General features: G+C 41.0%; 1 protein-coding gene across 2 annotated transcripts; it reads right to left on the bottom strand.

The window, feature by feature from the left end:
• Positions 1-5561: 5561 nt before the first annotated feature.
• Positions 5562-11366, bottom strand: LOC110006685 (hypothetical protein). Of its 2 annotated transcripts, none has more exons than XM_020663107.2 (2): positions 10402-11366; positions 5562-9167 (listed from the first exon to the last, which is right to left on the bottom strand). In XM_020663107.2, exon 2 carries the CDS (start codon positions 6999-7001, stop codon positions 6462-6464), a length of 540 nt encoding a protein of 179 aa, XP_020518766.2. In that variant the 5' UTR covers positions 7002-9167; positions 10402-11366; the 3' UTR covers positions 5562-6461. The 2 variants fall into 2 exon arrangements, with proteins under 2 accessions (XP_020518766.2, XP_020518767.2); XM_020663108.2 differs by having other exon boundaries at positions 10535-11202.
• Positions 11367-12180: the final 814 nt, after the last annotated feature.

The raw sequence follows: 12180 nt of genomic DNA on the forward strand, positions 1-12180 counted from the left end.
CTGTGCAAAAGAAAACTTGAGGAGCTTTACACAATTTGGGCTCTGTTATGTAAGAAAATATCATTAGGACTTTGTTATCCAAAGGATGCTAGTAAAATCACTTGAATTCAGAGCCTTTATTGCATTTACCCAAACAAATATCACATTATGATAATAATGAGACGATCAAGCTCTCGTTCATATGTGTGGATCATGATCCCCTTAGCCTCAATTCCACTATGAGAAAAAGGTGGGATTTTACTGAGAATTGATTTTATAGGAAACTAATTTTTGAGATGCAATTGTAAATTGATATAATCGTAACTTAATTGGCTTAAATTAATTATAAACAATAAATGTTTATTTCAAATAGCAAGGTGTCATAGTCCCCATTTTCTGATGTTGCACAAAGAAACATTCGGGCCTAAGTAGTAGAGTGAATCGCAATACTATCACAAGTGAACTTTTTTTTTTTTGGGATAAGTCAGTGGGGGAGAAGGCCTCTACCCGTTTTTTTATTAATATAAATAAAGACGATTACAGCTCATCTCTTTACAACTTTGGAACAAGGCACTTCTGACAAATCATAGAGTAAAGCAAGAGAAATGAAATCTGGTGGACGCGAACGTCAAACGGTGGCTTGTAAAACAGAAGTGGCCCTCTTTTCAAGAACGTCGGCCATTATATTGGCCTAACAAAAAATGTGGAAGATGGACCACCTACGTTTAGAAAGATGTTGTCTACAATTTGCTGCAATCACATATAGCTTCCAAGGAGATCGACATCGTTCATGAATAACATTAACAAGTAAAATTGAGTCACTTTCAATCTCATTGGCTAGGTGTGTTAGATACAAGACTTCTCTAGAGATCTACCGAATATTAGTTTAGCACCAGAGTGTGGCAATCGGTTTGGGAATGGTATGCAGTACTAAAAATTATAATTGGATTCTAAGTTTTCACCTATAGCATGTGGTAGAAGTGGCTCACTAACCACATCTCTCAATGTAAAGTATTGTATTAGGAAAACCCTGAAAGCAGACAATGTTAGAACATAAAAATTATCAATATTTGTAGCATCTAGGGTTTTGACATTTTCCTCTCACTTCGAATTCTCAGGAAATTCATAAAGCCTTGTATGTCTCATGGCCTACAAGCCTCATGCTTTTGAAATTTTATATCATCATGGCATATGCATTATATAGCTTAGAAGCTTTGCATCGGATATAGCATACATTTGCTCAGTGACGGCTCATGGGCTATGCACTTGATAGTCCCTTTGATTACAACTAGACCGACCTACACTTTATTGTTGACGCTTAATTCCTTATAATTTCACGCCTCACACATCTTGTGTTTGCACTGCCCTCAGATTGTAGTCTTTAAGGCACATGCCTCTTATTTGGGTCATATCTCTTGTGATTCATGATTGGTATGGGTCATACCTAGCACCACTTGCGCCTGGAGATAGCTCGTGCCCCACATGGTTTATGTTTCACATGACGCATGATCTATGAGCTTTTTGAATTTTTTTGCTTATATTCTGAAGACACCATATTAGTGCGTTGGATTTGGAGTCCGCCCATATGGGTATAAAGATGTACGTAAAATAATCTATATTTTGGGTAGTTAATAGAAAAGAAGATGTCCATGGGATTATTCGACTTAAGGTGGTAAAGAGAAAGGATAAGGGGATCCAATATGATATGAAATTTTCAATTTGGGATAAAGTTGAGTTGAGGGAATAGTATTCAAAATAAAAAAGATAATTTCATTTTTTTAGTAGGATTCCCTCGTGGGATAGTTTCTATATAAAAATGTTAAGAGAGAGTAAAGTATAGAGAATTCTCATGGGATGTGCATACCTCCCATAAAGAACTCCTCTCTACACCTAAAAGTCTCCTCTTTCTCTCTCTCTCTCCTGGTTTTCTCTCATTAAAAACTTAGAATAATGAAATCTTATAGGTGATCTAAGAGCTTTCAAGCCTTTTATCAAAGGCTCACGATTTACACTGTGTATACCGCATTGTCGATTCTTGCAATCGGTAGTTGCCTTGAGGTCGCGAGCATCAAACTCTCAAATGGAAGGAGATGCACCCAGAAAATATGGGAGCAACACATCAACCGCACGAAAAGAATGAGATCTAGAAAAAGGTATGTGATTTTATCTCATCTGTTTATTTTTTGTGTTTTCCCTACTTTCGGGATTCATGTTGGAATCCTTCATTGGTATCATAGCCATTACAATAACAAGTAAGCCTTTCGGATTTGATAACCAGTGCAGTTGGTGCTCGAAAACAAAAAAAAACCATATTTTCTGAAAGTTTTTTGTCCCTCTTTGTACTTCTCTAGGATTTTTTGGGACATTTATAGGCCCATGAAGGTGTTTAGAGTGGTTCCGGGACGCGTTGCACACACATGCAAAATCGGGATGTGCAAGACTTTCTTGAGCACCCTGAATGTGGCAAGTGCGCGCCTGAGACCCTAGATGGTCATACGAGAGTGTGTACAGCTACATTTGGGATCGATCTTGCACAAGATCAGCAAAAAAATCCACTCTTCAGTGGTTAATTGAACTCAAGTTGATCAGGGTGCACTCGAATTCCAATCCCAAGGTGATATGATCTCATACCAAAGATCCAAAAAAGTGAAATAGAATGAAAGATTCCAAAAAATAAAGCAAAATAAAATAATATCTAACAAAATGATAAGATCAAATTAGAAGTCGAATTAACGCTAAAGAAAAGAGGAGTTACGAACCACCCGGCCTATGATGGCCGGACACTTGGAGCAGATGCCTTGATCATAACATTAAATTGACTTCATGAACTTCTTTTGATGAAATAAATGTTAGTATTTTTGGTTTGAAAAATACTTGAGTGTATTTCAAAACAACTTTGGTTTTATAGTTCTTTCCTAAATTGCTTTGTAGGGAGACAAAGATGTGGGTTTGAGTCCCACATTGAAGAGAAGAGAGTTTGCTGAGTTGTATTTAAGAGCACGCATTCCCATGCAATATACGTTAAGTATAAAGGAGAGAGAAGGTGAATGTGTAGAGCACGCGAAGTGTGTGACGCGCATGTGCACATGCGTGTGCGTGTACGTGTACATGGACACGGCGAGAGAGCTTTGGAAACTACTTGAAACCAAGTACCTCACAAAAGAGTCTGGTAACAAAATATTTATAATCTCTAATTGTTTTAGATTTTAAATTTATTCAAAATAAGCCTATAATCTCTCAAATATATGAGTTGTAGCTTGTAGTCAATGAACTTAAAGATTGTGGTATTTCTTTGGATAAATATTTTCTAGTAGGCTCAATAATTCATAAGTTACCCCTATCTAGGAGAGAGTACCTAAAGAAGATGAAACACAAGAAAGTTGATCTTGATTTGGTCTAACTTGAACGATCTCTTCAAATTGAAGGAGAGAATAGACTTAGGGAAAAGAAAGATGAATCAATTAATTTTCACTCTAAGTCTAACCTTGTTGAGTAAAAATCAAATGCTCCATATAACAAGAAACATTTCTTTTCTAGGGTCCATAATGAAAATTATAAGGACCAAAAGTCTATTGCTAACAAAAATAAAAAGAAAGCCACTTGCTATGTATCTGGAGAGTGCCGACACCAGAAAGGGCTCAAAAGGCCTAAAGACCAAGTGAACTTGACTACTAAAGAAATTTTTTTCGCAATAGTTACCGAAGTAAATATGATCGGTAAAGACAATGAATGGTGGGTCGATACCGGCATTACCATTCATGTGTCTAGTAATCGCGACATGTTTAAGACTTTTGAACCAATGGGTGATGGTAATTCGGTTCAACTTGGAACCCAAGCTATGACAAATATGCTTGGAAAGGGTATAGTGGATCTAAAGTTGAGTTTGGGTAAGTTACTCACCTTAAAAAGTGTGCATTACGTACTTGAAATGAGAATAAACCTTGTTTCAGAATGTATCTTGAACAAAAAAGGCTTTAAATGGTCATTGAGTCTGACAAACTCATTGTGACAAAAAATTGTGTATTTGTTGGCAAGGGATACTCATGTGATAGGATGTTTAAATTTGATCTTGTTAATGAAATGAATGCTTCTGCATATATTGTGACTTCTTGTAATGTATGACATGGTAGATTAGGACATGTTAATTATGCTTCTATTATATTTTTCGTTAAATTAAGATTAATTTCTAATTGTGATGAATTAACTAAAGAAAAATGTGAAGTATGTTTACACACAAAAATTTCTAAAAAACCATTTGCTTCAATTGAAAGAAATAGTGAATTGTTAGGGCTTATAAATAGTGATGTATGTGATTTAAATAATAACTAGAGGTGGTAAAATATATTTTATTACCTTTATTGATGATTTTTTTAGATTTTCTTATGTTTATTTGCCTAGACATACAGATGAGGCTTTTGAAAAATTTAAAGTTTTCAAAGCAGAAGTTGAAAATCAACTTAGAGCAAACATAAACACAAGGGTGGAATGATAAAACAACTACCAAAATTGTGAAAAAATACACATTTTATGAATTAAAATATTAATCCCGTTTTTAGACCAAAATACCCCAAGGCACTTTTCAACAAATGACAAGACCATCCCTCCATGAGGGGCCTTTTGTCATTGCTAAATCTTGGGAGCTTTTTTGGATGCTTATGGTGGTATACGACCTCTAAACCGCTGGCACAAGTCCTGGCCCCATGACGTTAAACTGCTTCGCACAATGATCCAAGTTATATGACGTTTAAATTGTTAGCACATGTCCTGACCATATGACGTTAAACTACTTCGCACAGTGGTCCAACTGATACGACCTCTAAACTGTTAGCACGCGTTCTGGCTGCATGACGCTAAACTGTTTCGCATAATGGTCCGAGCTACATCACCCTAAACTACTAGCACACGTCCTAGTGGCATGACGTTAAACTGCATCACACACGGTCTCGAATGCATGACCTTAAAAATTGCCTTCCCTCGGTCTTGGTGAATGACCATAAAACACATCAACTCTACGGTCTCGAAGGCATGACCTTAAAATTGCCTTCGCTCGGTATTGGTAGAAGACCTTAAAACACACCAACTCGACAGTCTCGAAGGCACAACCTTAAGCACGCCTCTCCATGGTCACGGTAGTATGACCTTAAAACTGCTTCCTCAAAAAGATGGACATGACAAAAACTCGCAAGGACGTCATAGGTAAAAAGACGCAAAAGAAAAGAAAAAGAAAAAAAATGACGAGCATAACTAACTGTTACGAGTAAAATGTCAAAAATAACAAAAAACTGGGCACGATAAAAACCCACAAGGGCGTCATGAGTAAAAATAAAATAAAGAAAATGACAGACATAGTGTGGGCAAAAGGAGCCACAAAAAAATATATACGAAGTTCTTGTGAAAATCAGAAATGGTGCATAACGACTTGGATGAAAACCTAAAAAGACATTCAAGTCACGTGAAGCTTTCATGCATAGCAAGCTTCCAAGACTCACCTCTCATTCCTTTCCAAAAGAGACGGAAATTGATCATGAGATAGAAGAGAAAAGAGCAAGCCATGAAGTGAAGAGAAACATACAAGCCAAGGATGAGAGAGAAGAAAAATTTCATTCTATGTGCAATTCAAAGGTTACAAAAAAAAACTATGGTTAAAGTCATCAGTTATCTACATAAGGAATGAAAATAAGGTAGAAAAAGGCAGAAAAGAGTGAAGAATCCATGGACCCCTAGAAGTTTTCGAGGGCCTCATGAATTTTGGTCTTTAGTGCTGCCGACGACTTCAGGTCCTTCTCCATCTGCTCCTTCAGGAGGGAGATTGTATGAGTGACTTGGCTTGACATGGTTTTGGTCACAACTACCTTGGAGTCCAAAGTCTCCAATTCCTGGGATTGGCTTTGAACCTATGCTCTCCTTTTCTCTTGCTGGGTCTTCAGCTTATTGATATCGGCATCCAATCTGGCCTTTTCTTCTTCCAAAGCTATAATTTCCGCAGAGTATATTTTATCTTCTTTCTTAAGACGAGCCTGGTTGGAAAGGAGGATGCTCTTCTCCTCTTCATAGCCTCTTATAAGACTTTGATGTCAGGCTAAAGTCTCCTCCGCAGAAGCCAAATGAGCCTTATATGTTGTTTTTATCTCAGACTCACACCGAAAGGCTTCCATCCCCCATTGTACAAGATTCTTCGTAAGACCTTTGAACCTATCAAAGGTCTCCTTATCATAATGAAATAGTCTCAAGGTAGCCGCACATTCCTTAACTAGACCTATCTTGACTGCCAGATTGGAGAGGGAGCACTCCTTCACTCCCTGGAGACTCGATTGCAACAAGTTTCTTACAAGTGAAGCTTTTCTAGTCGAGGCCAAGGAGGTCGCAAGAGAGGAATCCGTTGAGACATGAATAGGAACCTCAGTGATGACAGCTGGTTCATGTGGCATAAGAGCTAAAGACTCACTAGGAAGGATGACGGGCTCAGATAAAAACCCTTCCGCTCAAGGCATTAAAGAAGATGCCTCTGAAGCAGCAACTGCTATAAGCTCCAATCTAGCAATGGAAGAGGCAGCAGGTCGAGGCTCTACTTCTGAGGTGACAGGGCCAGAGGCTGCAAGAATGACAACTTCTTCAATGATTTCAGCTTCAAGAATATCCCCCTCCTCGGTAATGGTGCAGAAGAAATCTCCCTGACTCAAAGAGGAACGAGAAGGAGATGGCACCGAAACACCCTCAATAATATTTTCAGTAGGATATGCCTCTATCTCTACTGAAGGAGGGGGAATGTTCTCTGATCCACGATCAGGTGCACTCGTTTGAGCCGCGTTAGTTTCAGCAATGACTTCTTGAGCAGGGTTCGCCACTACTGATGGCAAAATAGAGCTTGTAGAGGTCTGGGTCTTTGCTCGTTTCTCAAGCCGGGGAGGCGCATCGGTCCCCTTTCTCAAAGTAGGTGGAGTTAAGGGAGGTGCACTTGGGCTTGATGCAGCCCTCTTACTCAGACGAGTACCCTTCTTTGTGACTATAGGTTCTGTAACCATGCTGGGTTCAGAACTTGTTGCAGCTTTCTTTCTTCTACCCCCTTTCTTCTTCGCCCCTTCTTCTGGGATGACTTGAGGGACATCTTGGGCTTTCTTGCCACGGCGGGGTCTGGCAGCTAGAGCAGAATGAGGCCCACTTCCTATCAAAGCATTCAAGTCTTGAACTAGATGGCCTTCATGACCAGGGACTTAACGCCCCTTGGCCCACTCAAAGATGGAACAAAGGTCATCGAACAAGGACCTTGTTTCACCTTCCAGTGAAAGGTAATCCATGCCAGTAATGTCCAAATTCAAGAACCGGGGTCTGACAAGTTCTCTCCACTCATCAGGGTAATCTAGCTCATAAACCCTAGGGAACGATGGGGGAGCAAAGTGTTCCCCAACTCTGCTGTCATGTTTAGCACTGTTGACAACCTTCCATGGATGGTCCAGTCCCCCTGCACCACCATAATGAGAGATCATGAATTTGCTCAGACCAGTGAGACCAAGACAGGCCACCCAAACCATCCTCATATTGATATCGATCCAGCACTCGCGACTACCCCCAGGAGCCTCATGGTCTTGTTGCGCTCGGTTTTCCCGTACTTCTTCTCGAAAAGCACGATGAAATTGAACCCCTGATCCAAGCCATGTTGGCGTGCAAACCTGTAGAGGAAGTAGCCTTCCAATTTCTTGTCCTCGACTCCCCTGTAACGCAGGATACAACCTCTCATACTTAGGAGATACATTAACCTCCTTGGCTTCAGTGGTACAACCGTCAAAAATCTCGCCAAAAGCATCTACATAGACTTGATAAGTGGGACCGCCTCCAGGAAAGGGGCTCCCACGAGAGAAGAAAGAAATTTTAGCCAAAAACTTACGAGCTTCCCTTGGCCATCTAAAGGACGCCTTCATCCCTGCAATCCTTAGCATGTGAGGGCCAGAGTACCCCAGCAAGACTCTCATTTATTTCATATGCCCTAGGGGTGTAGGGTTCAGTTCCCTTCTCAGGAAAATAGGCATAGAGCCAGCCGAAGACATAATGAACTGGGAAGCCAGTTGAAAAACGTCCAGGCAAGACCACGCCAGCAAAGGATTCGCTCATGTTGTCTCTTGAGAGAGCCTTACCACGCATAATAGCCCCCAGGCTATGATAAATGCTACGGAGAACTAGTTGAGCTACGACATATTCACGCCCTTGGGCTAGCTTGCAGGCCACAAAGAAACAGCTTGGTCGAATGATGTTGCTTATCGACCCTGGTAGAGCAAACTTGCACAACAAGAGGGTCAAATAAGCGGCCAACTATACACGGTTCCTCTCAAGTCTTCTAGGGGGAACAATAGGCCTCTTGGAATCCTTGATTGCGTCCGCTCTTTGTTCTTCATCCCAGATGGTGCTAGAAGTCGTTTCCCCTATATCTTGGCAGTTTCCATGTAAGTAATCCATCCAAGCGTCAAAATGCACTCCCTTGGACTTAAGCTTGGTCTCCAAGTGCAAGAGTTGGTAAATCTCAAACAACTCACGGAGACCAGGAGGGGGCAGCTCGTAATTGATCGGCAAGTATCCAAAAATTACTTCATTGTCCGGTATGAATTATTTGTACATGCCTCCTAGCATAGGCAGTTCGCCAATAAAATACATATCCAAAAGGGTGATCCCTGGTTCACCCCCATCAAAATGCCAGCTAATAGTTCTTTAACACCATGTCTCCAACAAAGCCTTAATAGTGTTGGGACATCGATCGTAGCAGCATTAGTATGCTGCAGCCAAGCCACATGCCTTCAAGACCTCAGCGTGTGACTCAAGGACATCAAATGTTCAAGTGTTGTATCCACTCATGTACTGATGCTCTCCCTCAAAATGGAGCCCACCAGTGGCCCAATGGAGTCCGGGCTTCTCTAACATCCTCTTCCCCAGTGTAGGAAGATTTTCACTAGAATCAAAATTCATGTGAAGAGCGTGATAGATGAGGATATCGTCTCCTTCGACTATAGGTTCCCCGTCAACATCCTCATATCGGTACAGTCGAGAATCCTCCCCAACGTAAGTGATGCTCAGGGGCCATTCTAATGACTAGGTCGATTCAAAAATACCAAGGGTGGTAGACCTGGTGAAGGAGGCATCAGTATAAGAGTTGGCTTCCAACTCCCCAGCATGAGGCAGCTGGTTTACATCAAGTATTTCCACTGCAAAAGCAGCACAAAGAAGAAAGTCATGTGAAAAGGTGTATAGAGATGCATAAAAGCATTACAAGATTCTTCACTCTGAAAAAAGGGATGCTCAAGCATGTAAATGATGCAAAAAGTGGCATAAGAAGTGCTTCTTGATGCCAGAACATGGTTCGTGATGCCGAATCGTCACCAGATGGACATGCAAGACATGCAAAATTGATACGCAGGAGCTCAAAGATTCATGCAGAAGGATGAAGCACTTGGTGCATACACGCACAAATGTGGGCATGACTGAGTCTGCTCAAGGCATTCATGTTGCATACGCATTGAAATGCCTCACATAGGCATTCCTGACGCAGCCGTGCAACCGAAGATGCACGCGCATGCACGCACAAGCTCAAGCAAGTCATGGCACACATAGTGCGTATACACGCTGAAAATGGTGTGTACGTGCACAAGTTCAAGCATGGTCATGGCGCACATAGTGCGTATACATGCTGAAAATGGTGCGTGCGCGCACAAGCTCAAACATGGTCATGGTGCACATAGCTCATATACGCACTGAAAATGGTGTGTGCAAACACAAGTTCAAGCACAACCAAGCTCAATAAGGCACTCATGTTGCATACGCGAAACACCTCACCTAGGTGTTCATGGTGCGTACACGCGCAAGGCTCAAACAAGACACATTGAAGTGTTCACGCTACTCATGGTGCATACGCACCAATAACACCTCATCTAGGTGGTCACAGCGTATGAACGCGCAAGGCTCAAGTAAAACGCATTTAGGCTACTCATGGTGCATACGCACCAATAACACCTCACCTAGGTGTTCATAGCGTATGCACGCTCAAGGTCCAAACAAGATGCACCTAAGTGCTCATGACGGACATGCGAACAAAGCCTTGCCTAAAATGCATATGGTGCACGAGCATGAACAAGTCTGCCCAAGCATAGCAAGCCTCACCAAGAGGCTCACGGTACATATGCTCTTTGTGTTATGACCAAACCGGGGCAAAGCTCATCAAAACATTTGCGAAAATGGTTCACGAAGAAGCAAGAAACATCAAACAAGTGAAGGCATGGTCAAGCATGTTTGAGAAACTCAAAGTGCATCACAAACTGCACAAAAAGACTCATTGGGGCATTGACCCGAACACTTGGTGTGCGCTAAAAAGGTCAAAGAAGAATATCAGGTTAAGAATGCTGAAAAAATGACATGGATGATGAAACAAAAAGAAAAAGATACCTTGAGGAGCAGCATAACCCGTGCTAGCCATGGCTTGCCAATATGCTCTTCTTGATGAAATCTATTGATTTTGCTACATCTCAGGTGCAAAAATGGAGGTGGTAAGAATGAAGAAGTAAAAAGCCCAAATTACCTCGGGTTAAAACTCTCTCTCTCCTTATATGGGTGTCTTTTCGTATGCGCATCAACCCGTGGCCCCGTCACGTGTCGCTCCGGCTTCCTCCACTAAATTCTTGAGTCCGCGCCATCGCGCGGCTACAACTTAAAGTTTTCTCGTCCAAACGATCGGTACACGCGTAGTCGCAGGCCCGTCAAACCTTCTTCTATCTTCTTAAAGCGTCTCGACGATCGGGTACGCGCTTAGCCGCTGCCCCGTCAACCCTTATTCTCTTGTGCAAACATTCAGGTACGCGCTTAGTTACGGGCCTGTCAACTGTTTTATGTTTTCCTATCTCAAACCATGCAAGTACGCATACACGCGGCGCCGTCCAAACACTTTCAATCCTTCTCTCTTGAGCCATCAAGAGTTCTTGGACATGCGCATATGAGTGGGTATAGACAAAACCGCCTTCTTCCTCTCTTATTGGTTAGGGTTCTAGGTCCGCACTTGAACCTGAACACTTGTCTCTTGAGTCAATTGTCGTTTCTATTCTTGTGCATTCAAACATATAGATTCATTCGCAGACGCAGGTTAACCATGGGCTTCACCTGGGTAGATAAATGAGCTATGCTCTTTGCACTACCTACACACTAGCCCTTCAGTGGGTAAATTTTTGGCTAAAGTGAAGCCCAAAAAACCTTGAGCTCATTAGCCCCCATTCCAAACCCTCTTATTTCAAGCTATAGGCCCACTAATCCAGTACAACCTTGGATCAACCCAATCAATCTCGAGAGATCTTAAAGATAATTATTACCTCAAAATAATTATCCCTAGGGAGGAAACCATCTTCCTTACCGTCGAAATACATATTTGTCCCTGTGGAGTCTTTATATGTCAGTTAACCACTGAACCATCTAACACCCCAGACCCAGCAAATATGAACAATACACTACCTTGAAAAGGACCCAAAAATCCCTAACGTGGTTAACTTCCAAAATAAAAGCCTCACTCATGGTATTTGTTACCCCAGTGAGCTTTATCCGAACATAACCCCTCAGTCCTATACCTTATTAAGGAAAAAAGTTTTTTTGAAAAGAAAAGAAGCCGAGTATGATAAGCATATGAGGATCATCACGAGTAAAAGTGAGAGCTTCAAGCAGACATAACTACGAAGCTATATGTAAAATTGCCAAAAGAAAAAGAATTGGGCATGGTGAGAACCCGCAAGAGCGCCATGAATAAAAATAATAGGTGGGCATGGCCATGCAGTCATGAGTAAAAGTGTCCTAAAAATAAAAAAATTAGATAATGGAGATTCAATTAGAAAATTTTTTTACACTCTTGAATTTTTTTATGAAAAAATTTGGAACTCCAACATTATAGCACATCTAATAGACTCGTAAAAACCCTTGATAATCGAGAGTTTGTATAATGTGCATAAGATGCACTGCTATTACAGCTTGATTCTTTCAACCCTACTTTCTTATATAATATGAATGAAAGCTTGACCATTTTGATTAAAATTAGTTTGTTTCAAATCCATTTCTTTTAACTTTTTTTTTCCATGTAATAAAAAAAAACTTGAAAAATGATTTTTATTAAAATGTTGCATTAATTTGAACCACTGCAGGAACTTCAGCCACATAACCCCCGCTTTTTCTAAACTTAAAAACATATCT

The sequence above is a fragment of the Amborella trichopoda genome, chromosome 8 (genome assembly GCF_054954075.1).
Source record: "Amborella trichopoda isolate Santa Cruz 75 chromosome 8, AtrichopodaSantaCruz75HAP2 v2.0, whole genome shotgun sequence".
Lineage (NCBI taxonomy): Eukaryota > Viridiplantae > Streptophyta > Magnoliopsida > Amborellales > Amborellaceae > Amborella > Amborella trichopoda.